The sequence below is a fragment of the Hypomesus nipponensis genome, chromosome 1 (genome assembly GCF_054491055.1).
Source record: "Hypomesus nipponensis isolate SF chromosome 1, ASM5449105v1, whole genome shotgun sequence".
NCBI lineage: Eukaryota > Metazoa > Chordata > Actinopteri > Osmeriformes > Osmeridae > Hypomesus > Hypomesus nipponensis.
Window position 1 is genome coordinate 10,177,752 of NC_140361.1, and position 16,533 is coordinate 10,194,284.

A 16,533-nucleotide genomic window follows, 5' to 3' on the forward strand; every position below is an offset into this window, starting at 1 on the left:
ATGCTGCAAGGTTATACAAATTAATTCTCAACTTCATCCAAATGCAGCATATAGCCTACAGTACTGCAACAATTCTCTCCAAGTTGATACATTAATTTATGTTTTATTGTAAACCATTTTCATGTTCGGGTGCTATATTTTATCCAATACATGAATCTGAAACATTTGATTGGGCAATTTACGATTTTACTTTCTGTGCATCCTAAATTAGTAGTAAGGAAATACAAATCCCCTGTCCAAACTGATAGGAAATAGCGTTTGAACATATGACTTATGGAATCACGTTGTGCGTTAAACCAGAGCCTGAAGCGTTATTAAACACATAAAGAAGGGACAAGAAAAATGAGTTTCTCGCCTCATGTAGGCCTATCACTGTATTGATGATTGTGTGTGATTATTATGCGTGGCGTTGGGGCGTTTTTGCAGTGCGCAACGTCACTCGAAAGCAACGCAGTGGCGAAACGGAACCTACTAGCTACCGATCAGAAACCATACACAGTCGAATACTTTTGCCCCTTCTCCACGTTCCTCTGCGTGATAAAACCTCACTACAAAGACGGGTAAGATCAACATATCTGTCACAGAGGTAAATTAATTGTTAGTGTCAACCATCCTCTTTTGTTAGTTGTAGGCCGATAGGACTTAGCTGGTGGTGGCGGAAAAGCTCAGAAACCCCGCTCGCTTTCTCAGTTGAATCTGGATAGATCATGTATGGCGCTCAGTCTTGGCTTAGAAGCGGGCAAAGCGACCCCGCTCTTTCATCAATCTTTCATTGAGAAATACAGGGATAAATCTGTTGTGTAAGAAGTAAACTATTTGCCTTTCAAAAGATCTACCATGTACCTCCTAGCAGGCCTTTTGGTCCTGCGACAAAGGGCCTCAACGCTCAGAATAATTCAGTTTTAGAGAGCTTACTGAAATATAGTTGAGATACAGTTTGAAGGAGACACACACCCCCTTTCATACGAACTTCAACACTCTAGATATAAATACAGCGATATTTCCAACGTAATGCATCTGATCTCCCAATACGCCCGTATACATCGGATATATGAACAGTTTATTTTCTGTTTATGTGTGCATCCTATATTATTTTATAGTGATCTGGGAGATAGATATCTTTCGTTGTTTACTTGGCCACTGTGCATCCACGTTGTAGCCTACTGTTTCTGCTTCTGCCCAATGATACTGAGAGCTATCATGGCAGCTACGGCAAAGGCTTTGCGGTGCATATCACTGTGACTAAAACACCCTGTTGTTATGAGAGCAAATACGTACATCGTATAGCTGTACTTATATTTCTAATTTATATAAATTAATATATTTCAATATTTTCGTATCTAGCACATTTTAAAGTTGTGAATAGGTTGTGGTCTGTCTTGAAAGCTTGTTTCTCAGCATATCGCACCATATTATTTAAAAACTGCTGTATCTTTATAACACTAATGATTTTTAAAACACAGAATTTCTATAAGATAATTAGTTTATCCGTAAGTTTTCCAAAAAGTTTTCCTAAAAGCCAACGTTTTTTAGGTTTTCAAATATGTGTAGGTCCCACGCTTAATGTCTTCACATGATCAACAATCTAATAATCATAGAACTAAGCTACATCAAGCATTTTATCATGTTATTTTTTTAATTTACCATTGACCACATACTCAACCACCCTAATATCATTACTTAATTCTACCATCATTTCTAACGTTCAGATTTTTGGAATGACAGTGTGCTGATATTAGGTGAGGAGGGCATCTGTCCCATAATATGTTATTAAACATTATTTCTGAAAGAAGTAATGCAGTCTCAATGATGCTGACCAAGCACATATTACTCTCACACACTTTCTGACCCTTCCAGGAACAGTGGTGTTCACTCACAGATATTTGAAGAGAAAAGGAGAGAGGGAAACGTACAGAGGATGTCTGGACAGAGGAAAGGAACTGCAGCACGTCTGCCAAAATGTGCCTTTTGCAAAACAAATCGGGACAAGGAGTGTGGACAGCTGCTAGTGTCAGACAACCAGAAGGTGGCAGCCCATCACAAGTGCATGGTCAGTTGCGGACAGTCACTGCAGGCTGTGGCCTGGTCAGACTTTCAATGACAATTGGCACGCTTTCTTCATTTTCTCACATTCTCTTTTATTTATGATCGCCCTGTGCAGCTTTTTTCCTCTGCCTTGGTCACATCTCACTCGGACAGCGAGAACTTGGGTGGCTTTTCCATCGAAGACGTCAAAAAAGAGATCAAGAGAGGAAATAAGCTGGTGAGTGCGAGGCTGTAGTAAGGTAGCACATACCCTTGTATAATACCCTAATGTACGTATGGATGTTCGAGTCGAGATATGTTATATTATGGCTCATGCTCTGCTCTGTGCCCTGCAGATGTGCTCATCCTGTCACAGACCTGGTGCCACCATCGGCTGTGATGTGAAGACCTGTCGGCGAACATATCACTATTACTGCGCTCTGTGGGACAAGGCTCAGATCAAAGAGAACACCTCACAAGGCATCTACCTGTAGGTCCCCTTTTCCATACGTTATTCCAATTAATTCCTGTATCTGAAGCTGGAACAGTTGTCAAATTTTTTCCTGTCTTAATTTTTCTGCCAATGTAGGGTTTACTGTCGAAAACACAAGGATGCGTCCCAAGACGACAGTGACAGTATGTCTTCTTACCAATTTGCTGACCCATTAGCAGCATCACCTACTCTTAACTGCCATTCAAAACAGTGGATCTGAGCACTGTAAAAAAAACATACTTCCTAAAAATAGACAAAAGCCATGTGGCCAAGTGATTGCTTTCCTTTCTCAGATGAACAGAGTGGTGTTGCCAACGACTCAGACTCCTCGCCTCCTCGGGGTAGGGGCCGTGGGAGGTTTGAGAAGGGGCGGAACAAAGCTGGATCTCGCGGACAATCTGAGGACACCCGCTCCACCTCTTCACAGGGGGTAGATGATGAGAGCTCATCACATGTAAGAAATGTATTATCAAACCCACCCACTTCACTGAGTTTAAACCACTTATATAGATCACATACGTTGGTAATTATCAGTAGTAGTTGACCTATTACACATGGTAACACTCGATGGGAAGTCTATTTGTGGTTCCTGTTGGTTTGGTGATGTTTGTCTTGTTGTGTACTGTTGGAGATGTATTTGGCTGTGTTTTTCAGCGGGACAGGTCCCCCCTGAGGGTTGGTCCTGGTGACAGCGGTCTCCGCTGTGGCTTCTGTCACGCCGGCGAGGAAGAAAACGAAACACGGGGCGTACTCCATGCTGACAACGCTAAAAAGGTTGCTGCACACTACAAATGCATGGTGAGATTAATCCCTTACTTTTAACTGGTCTTTTGCCTTCCTTGTATGGACATTCATTGTATTTCAGTGTGGAATGGTTCCATCTGTACCTTTCTGTTGTTCTTGTATTTCTTACCTGTTTACGTGCATTATTTCCCGTCACCTGTTGTCCTGTTTTTCCTTGCTGGTAGCTTTTCTCATCGGGAACAGTCCAACTCACCACCACCTCACGGGCTGAGTTTGGGAACTTTGACATCAAGACGGTTATCCAGGAAATAAAAAGAGGGAAAAGAATGGTGAGAATTGTATAACAGAATACAGTTGTGGATATCTACTTGAATGCACAGTGTGAGAAGTTAAGGTTATACGGTTGTAACTGTTATATTATAAATAATTACCCTTCAGAAATGCACCCTCTGTACCCAGTTGGGTGCCACTATCGGGTGTGAGATCAAGGCTTGTGTGAAGACCTACCACTACCATTGTGGTGTGCAGGACAAGGCCAAGTACATAGAGAACATGGCTCGTGGAATCTACAAGTGAGTTCCACCACCCCCACATTTCTCCATCTAAACACAACCTTAGTTATGAAATACGGATGCCAGGATTTGGCCCTTAAAACTGTTTTGAATATCTTGCATATTTAAAATGATGAACTATATTGGGATTCAAGTTAATAGGACAAAGATGTATTCTAAATGATGAATGTTTTGCTGTGCTTTGTGTTTAGGCTGTACTGTAAGAACCACAGTGGAAATGAGGAGAGAGATGAGGAGGACGAGGAGAGGGAGAGTCGCAGTAGAGAGAGGGCAGCTGTCGACCATGGTGGAACATTGCCTTCACCTCAAATCAACGGCAATTAGGTAATGGGGCTTTGAAATACAACGGTACAACTCATCAAACACATCAGAATGTTATGTTGAGAAAAATATTGTCCATAGAAGCTGGAATTTAATTGAAGGGAAACATTTGTCTCCACAGATCATGGTTACGGATAATAACAGGATAAGGAGAACTCAAAGATGGAGATAAGATATTTTTTTATAGCTATTAAACATTTCTCAATTTTCAGTTGCCTCTACCCAGCTTTCTCCCACAGACAAACACCACTGCAGGTTGTCATATCAGTACCTGCCTTAAATTACCACATTTTATGAATGAGCTACATTATGGACTCAAGCGTGACTGTGGTATACTGCTGTGAGCAAAGCACTGCAGTATGGTGAAAATAAGGCATAACTAGAATGTGGCCAGTGGTTATACTTTAACAATACTTGTTTTTTTTACTCCTGAAATGAGTACTGACTGGGATCTATTAATTATTCCACCCATCGGTTCTCGTGTCAAGTCTCCTTGTTCTACACAAAATTCATCTTATTTTAGTCCTGAAGGTTTCATCTACTTGTTTCTTCTTCCTCTTCCAATTTTTTTTTTAAAATTTTTTATTCTGTAATCTTTTTTTTTTTCTCAAGAAATTTCTTTTTACATTAGTCATTTTCTGTTATGGAATGTGTTTTATGTTACTCCTGTATTATAATCATGAATAATGTTCAATATTCAAGACTGTCAATCAGTCAAGAAAGATTAAAGGTCCTTTGTTATAGCATGCATTAGGATTGTTTCCTCTGTAACAAGGTTTTCATTTGTCATACAATGCTGTTCTCAGTAGAGAAGTTGACATCGTACTGTTTTCAATATTTACGGTCTATACAATATATATATATATATATATATATATATATATATATATATATATATATATATATATATATATATATATATGATCTCAAATAAACAACACACATTTTGTATAATACATTTATTAAACATGTGGATTTGATTATTCAAATTATTAGACATTAGTATCAGAGTTTTAAACTTTTTAAACCATTCTGTACAGTCTACAATAAGGCTTGGAACTCAGATTGCCAAAACAGTATCAGATGCTTTCAACAAATTTAATTTTTTATTTTTGTAGCCTACACTTTTGTACTCTTTTGTGCAAGATCGTGTGTCAGATAATAATTCTAACATGGTTAGTGGGGCTTTGGGCTGGGTGGGAAGTTGTGGAGATTTCTACAAAGATGGTAGCTGGAGGGTGAGGAATGTCACAGTACCTGGATGTGGGTGTCAGCCGACTGGGCATTGGAATTCATTGAGTCATAAGAGGTGCAAAGGATTCCTTATGTTATGTACGGTCTCTGATGTTATGAACTTGAGATACAGTGTTTGTTTTGTCATTGAAGACACATGGAACGGTGTGTGCTTTTTAGTTTATTTCGCAATCAACTGATATTTAACCTATAGCGTGCTAAAAAGCAATTATAGGGTGTAAAATTGCGTTTCAATTGTGATTTTCATAAGCTAAGTACCCGCAATGCGCTCTGGAATAAAGATGTTTTATTTTGTGTTTTTACTTGAGACGTCATTGCGGTCAAAGTGGGCGGTACATCATTCCCATTGATTTGATTCGTCTGTTAACGTGCTACAACAGCACGCCCGACAACGCATTTGCGGAAGAATCTAGTGTAGTCAGCTACGTAGGTAGGTGGCGTGCGCTGTCAAAAGGTGAAACTCTACTGTGACAGCCGAAGATCTGTTTTCTGTGGAGAAAATATATTGTTGCTTTCCAAACAGACCAAAGAGAACAAACAGAAATGGCGACCAACAGCCCTTGTGTTGTGGTAAGTCTTCCAAAAACCACTGATTCTAAGCTTAGTTTGTTGATGTTGTTGCAAGGTTGATATTTTAAAGAATTTGAGCATTGCTATGCACCGTTCACCCCATATTTTAACTGTCCATATTTATTGGTTCGTTTAAACTTACATTCGCCCATATTGCTCTCGTTCATAAACAGTAATGGCTGTGTGTATTTCGCGCGGCCTGCTGTATTGCGCGCGTGCTACACGTATGTGCCATGTGATTCCATGCGTCTAAAATCCATATAACCAATACTAACCGATTAATTAGCTTTAGAGTCAATGTTAAACAAACTAGTTTGACCTAGTTTGACCAAGTAAAAAAAAAAAGAAGAAAAAAAAAAGACATTGGTTTTTACTTACAACCTTACCATTTCATCATTTCTCTAGTCTAGAGGATACATGAGAGTAAAGCGTTTTCACATACAAGCTATGACCGTACTCATATTTTGGCACACACATACCAAACAACACACAACACAAGTTGTGAAACTATGGTTGATGACATGTCAGAATCATCTATTTACACAGAGATTATCGATGAATTGTGTTAAAGCAGAGGGGAATTGAGTTGGAGAACCATGGAAGATGATCTTGAGGTTGAGACATTCCTTTCCCATGAAGCTGTATTAATCTTGATATAGTTGGAAACATTTAGTGCACAAACCCAAGGCAATGCTCCTATGATAAATTGCAACATAATTTTTTTTTTATCTCCCCGTATGACAAACTGTCATAATGTGCAGCTTTGCTATATGCTAATATGTGATTTTCCTTAGATCTTACAGTCTAGGCTTGAACATTTTAGTCTGTAGCGCTACAAGTAGTTAAGTGAAGCCCTCCTTCACTCTCTAACAGTAACAACTCACAGGAGCACCTGCATTGGACAGGCTGCAAGAGAGTTCCCTAGATTTGTAGCCTGGATTGCTAGCTGGTGAAGACTTTATAATACATTTGTATTAAAGCAAACCGTGTAAAGGGTTTTTATTTTCCTATTAAAAATTTAGTACAAAAACTATTCCCCAGCACAACTTTGCTGTAGTCACAGTGAAATCGCATGACTTCAATAAAGGAGTTCAGATGCTCGTGTGTTTACCCTAAAGCAGGAAATTGGATTTGAAAACAAGGTATACAGCCTCCCTTTTATCTAATTAGTTTAGTATTTCTGAATAGAAGTTGTGTCTTCTGAATAATACCAGAATAATCATGCATGCTTTAAAATATGTTTTCAGTTGAGCAGTGAGATGGAGAGTGGAGAGACATGTTGAATGATTTCATGATTGTAGTGGAGTGATTCCTCTTGGGGTTGGTAATGGGGTTAATACATTGGGTTCTGGCTCAGTGTTGAGCTGAATAGCCTAGACTACACAGCAGCCTGGAAGACTGCACATTCAAATACGTTGTCCTTCAAATATGTGTCTTGTGGTATTAAGGTCAGCAGAAGTTTAGTCTTGAGTAAATGGAGGGGAGAGGGCTGGTGAACAGCCTTTAGTGTCTTGGCCTTTTCTAACTGCATAGAGTAGGGTAATACTCCTGGGATTTCTACATCCATTCTCTGTCTCATGACTCTCCCACATCTTGTATGCTTGAATGAATAGGTTCTGAGCATGCAATTTTCTTCTTTCTTGTGTATTTCAGATAAGCGATGACGAACAAGGATATGACCTTGACCTGTTCTGCATACCAAAGCACTATGCTGCAGACCTGGAGAGGGTCTACATTCCACACGGACTCATCTTGGACAGGTGGGTTGCTTCTGGCCAGTGGCAGTTTATGCTTTGAGATAAACAAGAATAGTACTAGTAATTGGATTAATCACATCTTCACGTGGTTTGCTTGTTGGTAATGTTGACCCACCTCTACATACAGCCTCTCTGGTATCAGTATGGGCTTAAAAACATGGTCTCAAAGACTCTGGCCCCTAATCCAAACAGCGGAAACAGGATCTAGTGCTGACTGTAACAGAAAGGTGAGCTAACTGTGCACCCTCTATCTTTCCCACGCTGGACTCTGTGTACCCAGGACAGAGAGGCTGGCCAGGGAGATTATGAAAGACATGGGAGGGCACCACATTGTGGCCCTATGTGTGCTCAAGGGGGGCTACAAGTTCTTTGCTGACCTGCTGGACTATATCAAAGCTCTGAACCGCAACAGTGACCGTTCCATCCCTATGACTGTGGATTTCATCAGACTAAAGAGCTACTGTGTGAGCTTCCAACCATGTCCACCACATCAACCCATAAAATATATCATGTCAACACCCCAAAATTATGCACCTCTGTTCAAACTATTTTGTCTTATCAGAACGATCAATCTACTGGTGAAATAAAAGTAATTGGAGGGGATGACCTGTCTACACTAACGGGGAAGGTGAGCACTGTTCTCAAATAGGTCACTTTCAATACTGAGTCCAGGTCCTAACATTTGCATTGAATGTTTTGATTAGTCATCTACCATAATCATTCCAATGTTGTGTTACTCAGTACCAGTAATTACATTTTAGGAGCTCCTTATCTGTCTTTCATATATCTATCTTTTAAGATAAGAGGTAGCAGTGTTTATCCTGAGATGTACACGGTCACATACCACCTCAGAACTTTTAGGTCAACTGTCACTTAAAAATCTGAGGTGTGCTCTATTGCTTTGTCACAAACATATTTCTATCTCCTTTACACAGAATGTCCTGATTGTGGAGGTATGTGTCTAATCAAATTTATTAACTGCATTTTATGTGACAATCAAATACATTGTGCAATTTATTTCCATGGCTTTATAAATATTGGGTAAAAATGTTTTATCCCACTTCTAGGATATAATTGACACAGGAAAAACCATGAAGACCCTTCTGCAACTCCTGCAACAGTACAAACCAAAAATGGTCAAAGTGGCGAGGTAAAGCAATACTCTGGTCTCAGACATGTACATTGCATAATTCTGCAAAGCTTGTTGATGTGTGTGTGTGTGTGTGTGTGTGTGTGTGTGTGTAGTTATAACTGCTGTTGGAGCTACACAGTCATATGATCATCTTCCCTGTTTCTGCCCTCAGTTTGTTGGTGAAAAGGACACCAAGGAGTGTTGGTTACAGACCAGACTGTAAGCTAAACATACCAATATCCTCATTAGGGAATAGTTTCAAAATGCATAAACGTGATTTAAATTGGCCTTATCTTGCCTATAGTGAACTCTCCTGATTTTGCATGGACTATATACTTTAAAATTGTGTTCCTGCTTGCTCTGAAACTACCTTATCTATTTCTATTTTGTTTTTATAGTTGTAGGTTTTGAAGTCCCTGATAAATTTGTGGTGGGATACGCACTAGACTACAATGAGTACTTTAGAGATTTAAATGTAAGTACAGTCCCAAATTCTAACCTTTGTAACATCCTAATTTCAGTTTTTCAAATGTTCACTTCTCGTATTCTCTTTTTCAGCATATCTGCGTCATTAGTGAAACAGGGAAGGAGAAATACAAGGCGTGAACATCACCTATAATCATGTATCATTATTTCTATTGATGTTTCAATTCATTTTTATCAGATTTGTTTTTTTTGGTCCAAAAATTCAAATCACCGTTGCAGCTCACATGACATGAGAAATGCATGCATACATCCACTCACTGATGGATACAAACACACACACACACACAGTTTCTGCTCAGGGTTTCTGAGAAGTTGCATGAATACTGATATTGTGCTCCAATTGCAATGCTCTTTTCTTGCCTCACAACATAGTTAATTTGAGAAACCACTTTGTGAGCCAGTCTTCATTCCACATTTGAAATGTTAAGTTAGACCTCTACTTTTTAGTGATAATTGCTTGTTTGCCATGTCATCGGCAAAAATAATTTCGTCTGAGTGTGGCTGCTAGCAGGATGTAGTTATGATTTTGATTTCAGTCTTTTCCCATAAAGTTTTTTTCTGCAGCGTGACAAGTTTTGAATCTCCTTACCATCTTAAAACAAAGTGGTGTTGACTGATTTTAGCACATATTTATATTGACAAGGATAGCAGACATTAAAGGAAGATTAATTCACTCAATTCAAGATTTTCACTCAATTATGTGTGAATATTGAATATTTCTATTTCTGTATTTCATCCATATTCTTATGTAAATGCAAGGAATGTATTTTAAGCCTGAATGTACAGTAAAACAAATTCAGTGCCACATAATTCTATTCCAAAAGTATAAACTCATCAATATAATTTTTGTAATCCGAACCATTAAACCCATAATTTTAAATTATTGACTGTTTGATTGCTGACAATTTAGTCATTGTTAAAGTTATATAGTGGCATGAAACGATGTTCTTCTACAGGCAGGCCTGACCTAAGCAGAACAGAAACACTGGAGACCAGGTGAAGCCCTGTTCCAATGACTATGTGCTGCTTCAGATCAACTGTACCAACATATTTGAATTGTTTATTTAAATAAAACAAGGGGCTATGGACACAATAAATGCATTCTAGCGATATATAGTCTATGAACGTCTTCAGGAAATAGCTTGAGATTTTGGCACCTGATTGGGTAGCAGAGCAGTCTTTTTGTGTCTTTCAAATGGGCACGCTGGCATGATGAGCCGTTTTCATTGGTCGAGTTTGCTATCGCTCAGCCAGCAACTATCAATGGGGCGGGAAGTTTGGTGTTGGAGCTTCTCATCGGCGCCGTCCAGCAGCAAACAACTGATAATCAAAATTGATGATAGACAGTGGAAACGTTAGATTTAAATTTCGCACAGATAATCGTATTGTTAACCATGATCGTTTTAGGGTCACCGTTAAACTGTGAACGTTTTATACATTGATGATCCCCGAATATGGTAATGTAGATCATTGCTAGCTAGCTAGACTAGCTAATTCAGAAGCTAGCTAGCATACATCATAATTTTAACCAGTTTAGTTAGCTAGCTAGCAACCTAAGCTAGCAATCCGTAGCCAGCTGCTCAGCCACAGTTCTGTTGTTGCTATAGCATGAATAGTTACCTTTGTTGACGTTACAATAATTTTCGGACATTTTGATGTCGTCTCCAATTTTTGTTTTTTGTTGTCGTCTCGTGTAATCTATTTTCTTGCTAGTGAACGTCTGCTTCAGTGGGCTTTGTGGTGTTGCTGCTACTTAGCTATCTCGCTCGCTGCAACCTATGTCATCTAGCAGAAGCTGTTAGCCAGCTAACGTTAGCTGCCTGCAGCATGGGCCAGCCCTCTTTTGGTTGAGTTGTGAATTTAGTTGCGATTTCAATTCATGTCAGTGTTTTTCCAGGTTTGGTATCCATTGCTAACAACCCATTAGCTGTAGCTAAATAGTTCACGATAAATACCTTGATTGCACTATTGCAAGCTAGTCTACACAAAACACTACTTTGAAAAATGTAGATGGAAAGCCAGAAACGTTTCAGACGAGGGGGACACAATTAGTCGTCTTTCTACATGTAAGGGGGACATTATTGCACGATGAACAATCACGGAGAGAAGATGGAACTGGACCTCGAAATCCCATCGTCACTAGTTCAGAACGATGGCCATTTAAGACGATCCAACAGTGCACCTATGATAAACGGCCTGAGGTTTCTGACTTTGTACTTTTCTAATTACGACATGATTTATGAACATGATTAACATTTCCTGATTGTGTTATGGTGGTATTTATGGTATGTGGTCTTGGCCATGCAAATCACAGTGAAATGTTCCTGTCTGATTTGCATCCACTATGATTGTGTTCAGTCATAATGCACAATGACAAAGTCCAGTAAAGACCTGCCATTCTGGGAAAACTTAACCATCCTTGCAATTAACACATTTCTTACTTTTCAGTGACAACTCGCAGGTGTTTCAGAGAGAGGTTCTACGTTCCAGAAGAAACAGCACCACAGTCGTCAACCGTCCCAATATGGTACTGAAATTAGTTAATCAGTCGGAAAGTTGTCTCGTTTTACTTCCATTTTAACGTTCTCTTTCTCTCCATCAGGTCCCTTCCTCGCCCATTCGTGTCCCCAGCACCAGGCTCCATCAAATTAAACAGGTGGGCCCAAGTGAAACTGCACTCATCACTTTTATTTTGATCACTGACCGCATGTCAGACCTCTGGCCCCCTCTCCAGCCATAGGGAGTGTCGGTGCCTTCAAAACATGCCAGAGCAATAGTTCATGGAGTCTACAGGGCCAACGGTCTCCCAGAGCAGGCCGATTGGTAGTATCAGACTCCAACACTGCTAGCTGTCTGGATCCCACATGTCAGTTAAATGCACACATGCTGATGATGTGTTTTGAGTAATCTACCCTTTTTAATGCATGTTGCACTTGTGTGTGATTCTGCAGGAGGAAGGTGTTGATGTGATGAACAGAGAGACTGCCCATGAACGGTAGGAGTGCTTGATTTAATGAGTCTTAGACGTGGCTAATGGAATTCAAGACCTATATTAGAGACTCGTTATTTTACAGGTCATATGTCGTATTATACTTCAAGCATGTCATTGCAGTGTTCTCTTTCAATGTTTGGCTCGCTGTTCTTTGTTTTGTTGGTCTCAGGGGTGTTCAAGCAGCTATGCAGATTAGTCAATCCTGGGAAGAAAGTCTCAATTTGGTAAGAAGCAATACTACCATGGCAACAACACCTCCACTGTTTACAGGGACCACAAATGGTCATTGTGGAATCCTTGTTCTAGATTCACAGCACTTAATTGCACTTCATTGGGTGTACTTTGGATATCTCTGTGACCGAACCGCATGTCTGGGCCTTGGGCCAGTCTCCTCCCCTCTCTGTTGGGAGTGTTGACATATTGAGACATGCTAGATGAAACCCCATGGAGTTAACAGGGCCACCAGTCTTTCAAGGACAGACTGAGTCGGTAGTATAATACTCCAACAACTTCTCCTCTACCTTGGAATGGAAGGTGACAATGCAGGGTGTGGTTCTACGGCATGTTACATAGGAGGGTTTGCGTTTCTGTATCATACAGAGTGACAATGACTTGGAGAAGTCTGCATCGTCATCCCCAAAGCGCATTGACTTTGTGCCTGTGTCTCCTGCCCCATCCCCAACCAGGGGGATAGGGAAAAAGGTATGTTTAGATGTGGTTGAATCATGTATGTTTAGAAGGAAGAGAGAAAAGTTTATGACTGTCCTCCTGACTTGGATTTTGTCTCTTCCTTTCTCCAATGAGCAGCAGTGCTTCTCTCCCTCATTGCAAATCCTTGTGAGCAGCAATGGCCTAACCCCCAGCCCAGTGCCCAGCCCAACACGACGCTTCAGGTGAGTGCTGATGTAAACTGGCTAACCTTGCCGCTCTGTGAATATTGAATATCGACTGTACAAACGGCATCAAATTTGAGCCAAAAGTGTTGTTCAGGGCAATGAGCCTTGAAGCTTTTTTATTATTATTTATATTTACCAAATTTAACTCTTAGTTTGAGCAAATGCAAGATATTTTACAAACTTTTGTGATGACCTTTACACTATCTTGACTCCATGTGTTACAACGGTAATGTCTTCTCCAGCAGCCGGAGAAGCCAAAGCCCAATCAACTGCATCCGACCCAGCATTATGGGGCCAATCAAACGCAAAGGTTTTTCACCCAGATTCACTCAGACAGGGCTCTGAGCTGCAACTTATAGCCCAAAAATACACATACACAAGAGACAACACTGAATGAAAACTGTATTCTTTGAGTGTGTGTGTGTATCCTAACTGTTCTATTTCCTCTCTGTGTGTAGGAGAGATGGAAACCGAGAGCCAGCCTAAGAGGCTCTTTCAGGGGACTACCACCATGCTGTCATCGGATGTTACCCAACTGTCTGAGCTCAACTCGTGGTGAGGGTCTCCCAAATTTGCCTATTTGGTCTCTGGGGCAACCTGAACACATTTGTCTATTTTTGTCTATTATCATGTCTATTTTTTTAAGATCACTGGCATTCTATTTTTTTTAAGATCACTGGCATTCTAAAAAAACCTGATATAGTTTGGTATTGTGTTGCTGACATTCTGTCTCTCCTCAGCCTCTCATCAGACCTGCTGGATGGAAGCCTCAGCAGCGTGGGTTCTTCTTCTGGGTCCCCAGCTAAGATGGACGGTGTCTCCCCTTCTTCCAGCAACTCTCCCTTCACCCCCCTGCAGGGTCTCTCCCCGAAGTGATCAGGGGAACCGTAGAGGGACACTAAAGCAGGGTGAAAGTCGGAGGTTTAAAAAAACCCTGATCCCACCAGTTAGTGTCCTTCATAGACCCACCAACTCCCTACTATACTAGCTTTTGTTGTGGGACTTCCAAACAGCATCGTGCTGTATGTTTTTGCTCGGCTCTTTGGTAGACTGCTTGAGAGACTTTAGGTATATTTGTATTAAATGAAACCAAAGTCCTAGATTTGTGCTGTGTGTGGCTGTGGAAGCACTGGTAAGCCTTGAACTTAAATGGGGCAACTGTGGAGCACCAGCTGCTAGTAATGGATATTTTACATGGTGCTTAGCCTCCCAAATAGTGACATAACCACCAAGGTAATTTATCCCTTAAGTGTATCCTTTAATCAGTACCATCTTACTGGAGGGTGGTAACACTGCATGGGAAATGACTGTCGGGATGGGTAGTGGGTTGTCCCATGAGTATAATTTGTTTATTTTTTTAAGGTGCAAGAGAAGGGCAAATCTCCAGACCTTGTAAGTGCACACCGGTGTTGGCAGTTTTTGTATGAAAGGATTTAACTTATTGTTTTCCTGCTTTGTTGTTTGTAAGTATGTACATATTTGCCATTTAAAACATTATAAATAGTTTTAATTTTTGTGAACTGGCTGTAATGAGAATGTGGGCACAGGGCTTCAATGAACAGCAAACCAACCCTTTTCTATCTATAGGAACAAACCAGAAGGTATAAAGATGGGAGGTTTTCCTCGTCCTTGTATTGAAGAAGCAATGTTTCCAGATGAAATCCAAAAATGTACATGTGGAAAATCTGGTTTTCTTAATGGCACTTAAGCTGGCCTTGTTGCTGGCTGCCACTGTCCGTTGTTTGAGTAAAATATGCATTGTGATACAGATGATCGTACTGGAGCAGAACTAGAGGGGGGTCACCACTGATAGGATCTGAACACTACATGCTAAACTCTGCATCCTGTGTTTTTGCCTGGAATTTATCGTTGTGCAGTACAAAGTACAGTCAAACTCTGGATCTTTTTCCTTTGCAGCCACTTTATTGTACATTGATTCATTCAATTCTTCAAATCAAAACAATTATTTTGTTTATACTTTCAAGTAAAAAACAGCATCCTTTACTGCTGTATCCAAAAGTCAGTGCAGTGTAGAGAGCCATGTCAAATGGTGCCATTGCATTTGAAAAGGGAAGCTGTGAGGCTGTATATTTTCTGTTACTATGGTCAAAAAATAATACAGTAACAATATATTTTAGTGTAAGAATATTTCACTGGATTGATGATTTCATACATTGATACTGAAAGGTCGGAGCAGGGGAATACCATTAGGGAAAAGATCTTGAGCTTCCTGTGATGTACAAAGAATATGTATAATGGTTGTCTTTTTGGGAAGATTTGTAATTTTTGGAGAAGGAATGAAATTGACTTATTTGAACAAACGTACCCTCCTTCAAGGTATGCTATTCTGAAGTCTGAAACACGTCTTTTTCTTGTGAAACAAAAGTGATTGTAAATCCTTTTTTATGGACGTATGTTATTGATAGTTTATTTTGAGATGCAGTTTGAATACTGAATGTCTGTTTCTTTTGTCTAGACAAGCAACGGCCTGGTCAGTTTGGTTGCTTGTCATCAAAATTGTTGAGGTGGTGTTTATTTTTATGATTATTTTTGTCTAACTTCAACATGCTTCTAATCTAAGGCATGAACTGGACTAAAAGTACATTCAAAGTGTGCAGTATGTTTGTGACGGCAGGATGGTAGAAGAGCCTTATCTGCAGCAGTGGTGGACTGCGTCTGTCCTTTGCTTGTGTCCTCTTTGAGATATCATATCAATAAACTTCTTTACCTTACGGTAAATAAATTATTTGTCCAATATTTACAGTGTGTTTGGCGTCATTGATTGTAATGTGGTACTGCTAATTTAACTAAACATTTTTGTTTACTGCCATGAAATCCTCATTTGGAGATTTGTCTTGGGAGTCAAGCTGGGAGTAAAGTGTTTTATGTGTATGCTGCACTACCTGTAGCCACATTCTGTCTAGACCGGATGGATTTACCAATAATACAACACAGACGAGTGTTGGGACTTTATTAAGCATTTTTAAGTAACAACGATAAGGTGTACAGCAAGTAAACCATTGTCTTTCATAGGAAGAAATCAATTCCTTTGGTCACATGTCAAACCTTGTATTGTTGCTGAAATGTAACACTCCAAATATTCCCACATGCATGTAACTGCATTTAGTCAAAAGCTATGCTATAAAAAAAAAAAAAAAGTTTGTATCGAGTTGACACCAACATAAGCATTAGATGTGGTAACCGTTGAGGACAGGACAAAAGCGTTGTTTTTTTTAATATACATTTATTTATCATGTTAAAGTTTACCATTGTATAACAGCCAATCAGTTA

General features: G+C 39.9%; 3 protein-coding genes and 2 non-coding genes across 11 annotated transcripts; all 5 read left to right on the forward strand.

Moving 5' to 3' along the window:
• Positions 1 to 289: 289 nt before the first annotated feature.
• On the forward strand, positions 290 to 4,903 carry phf6 (PHD finger protein 6). 4 transcript variants are annotated; one of them, XM_084687701.1, is made up of 12 exons: positions 458 to 560; positions 1,710 to 1,739; positions 1,858 to 2,050; positions 2,162 to 2,263; positions 2,382 to 2,515; positions 2,615 to 2,661; positions 2,812 to 2,972; positions 3,173 to 3,316; positions 3,487 to 3,591; positions 3,701 to 3,834; positions 4,026 to 4,158; positions 4,277 to 4,903. In XM_084687701.1, exons 3-11 carry the CDS (start codon positions 1,919 to 1,921, stop codon positions 4,156 to 4,158), a joined length of 1,092 nt encoding a protein of 363 aa, XP_084543827.1. In that variant the 5' UTR covers positions 458 to 560; positions 1,710 to 1,739; positions 1,858 to 1,918; the 3' UTR covers positions 4,277 to 4,903. The 4 variants fall into 4 exon arrangements, with proteins under 4 accessions (XP_084543759.1, XP_084543682.1, XP_084543827.1 ...); XM_084687633.1 differs by lacking the exon at positions 1,710 to 1,739 and having other exon boundaries at positions 290 to 560; positions 3,722 to 3,834; XM_084687556.1 differs by lacking the exon at positions 1,710 to 1,739 and having other exon boundaries at positions 298 to 560.
• Positions 4,904 to 5,783: 880 nt separating this feature from the next.
• Positions 5,784 to 10,451, forward strand: hprt1 (hypoxanthine phosphoribosyltransferase 1). The gene is made up of 9 exons (XM_084688049.1): positions 5,784 to 5,979; positions 7,633 to 7,739; positions 8,017 to 8,200; positions 8,299 to 8,364; positions 8,672 to 8,689; positions 8,804 to 8,886; positions 9,041 to 9,087; positions 9,267 to 9,343; positions 9,427 to 10,451. Exons 1-9 carry the CDS (start codon positions 5,953 to 5,955, stop codon positions 9,472 to 9,474), a joined length of 657 nt encoding a protein of 218 aa, XP_084544175.1. The 5' UTR covers positions 5,784 to 5,952; the 3' UTR covers positions 9,475 to 10,451.
• A 164-nt stretch (positions 10,452 to 10,615) lies between these two features.
• On the forward strand, positions 10,616 to 15,999 carry pabir2 (PABIR family member 2). Of its 4 annotated transcripts, none has more exons than XM_084687965.1 (11): positions 10,616 to 10,811; positions 11,426 to 11,555; positions 11,803 to 11,881; positions 11,957 to 12,010; positions 12,306 to 12,349; positions 12,516 to 12,570; positions 12,947 to 13,048; positions 13,154 to 13,239; positions 13,488 to 13,552; positions 13,701 to 13,797; positions 13,983 to 15,999. In XM_084687965.1, exons 1-11 carry the CDS (start codon positions 10,796 to 10,798, stop codon positions 14,116 to 14,118), a joined length of 864 nt encoding a protein of 287 aa, XP_084544091.1. In that variant the 5' UTR covers positions 10,616 to 10,795; the 3' UTR covers positions 14,119 to 15,999. The 4 variants fall into 4 exon arrangements, with proteins under 4 accessions (XP_084544091.1, XP_084544017.1, XP_084544173.1 ...); XM_084687891.1 differs by having other exon boundaries at positions 10,617 to 10,811; positions 13,485 to 13,552; XM_084688047.1 differs by having other exon boundaries at positions 10,618 to 10,811; positions 11,365 to 11,555; positions 13,485 to 13,552.
• LOC146302495 (small nucleolar RNA U109) lies at positions 12,058 to 12,199 on the forward strand. Its single transcript, XR_014758323.1, has one exon. It is a non-coding gene; the product is annotated as a small nucleolar RNA U109 (small nucleolar RNA).
• LOC146302496 (small nucleolar RNA U109) lies at positions 12,710 to 12,857 on the forward strand. The gene has a single exon (XR_014758334.1). It is a non-coding gene; the product is annotated as a small nucleolar RNA U109 (small nucleolar RNA).
• Positions 16,000 to 16,533: the final 534 nt, after the last annotated feature.

Bases quoted from the DNA above. Each gene is read 5' to 3' on its own strand.
- hprt1 (XM_084688049.1), top strand. From the start codon at position 5,953: ATGGCGACCAACAGCCCTTGTGTTGTG. The intron at 8,201-8,298 runs GTGAGCTTCCAA...TTGTCTTATCAG, and splicing joins TCAGACTAAAGAGCTACTGT to AACGATCAATCTACTGGTGA. The intron at 8,887-9,040 runs GTAAAGCAATAC...TTCTGCCCTCAG, and splicing joins AAAATGGTCAAAGTGGCGAG to TTTGTTGGTGAAAAGGACAC.
- pabir2 (XM_084687891.1), top strand. The intron at 11,882-11,956 runs GTACTGAAATTA...TCTCTCCATCAG, and splicing joins TCGTCAACCGTCCCAATATG to GTCCCTTCCTCGCCCATTCG. The intron at 13,240-13,484 runs GTGAGTGCTGAT...TGTCTTCTCCAG, and splicing joins AGCCCAACACGACGCTTCAG to CAGCCGGAGAAGCCAAAGCC.
- phf6 (XM_084687556.1), top strand. From the start codon at position 400: ATGCGTGGCGTTGGGGCGTTTTTGCAGTGCGCAACGTCACTCGAAAGC. The intron at 561-1,857 runs GTAAGATCAACA...TGACCCTTCCAG, and splicing joins AAACCTCACTACAAAGACGG to GAACAGTGGTGTTCACTCAC. The intron at 3,317-3,486 runs GTGAGATTAATC...CCTTGCTGGTAG, and splicing joins CTGCACACTACAAATGCATG to CTTTTCTCATCGGGAACAGT.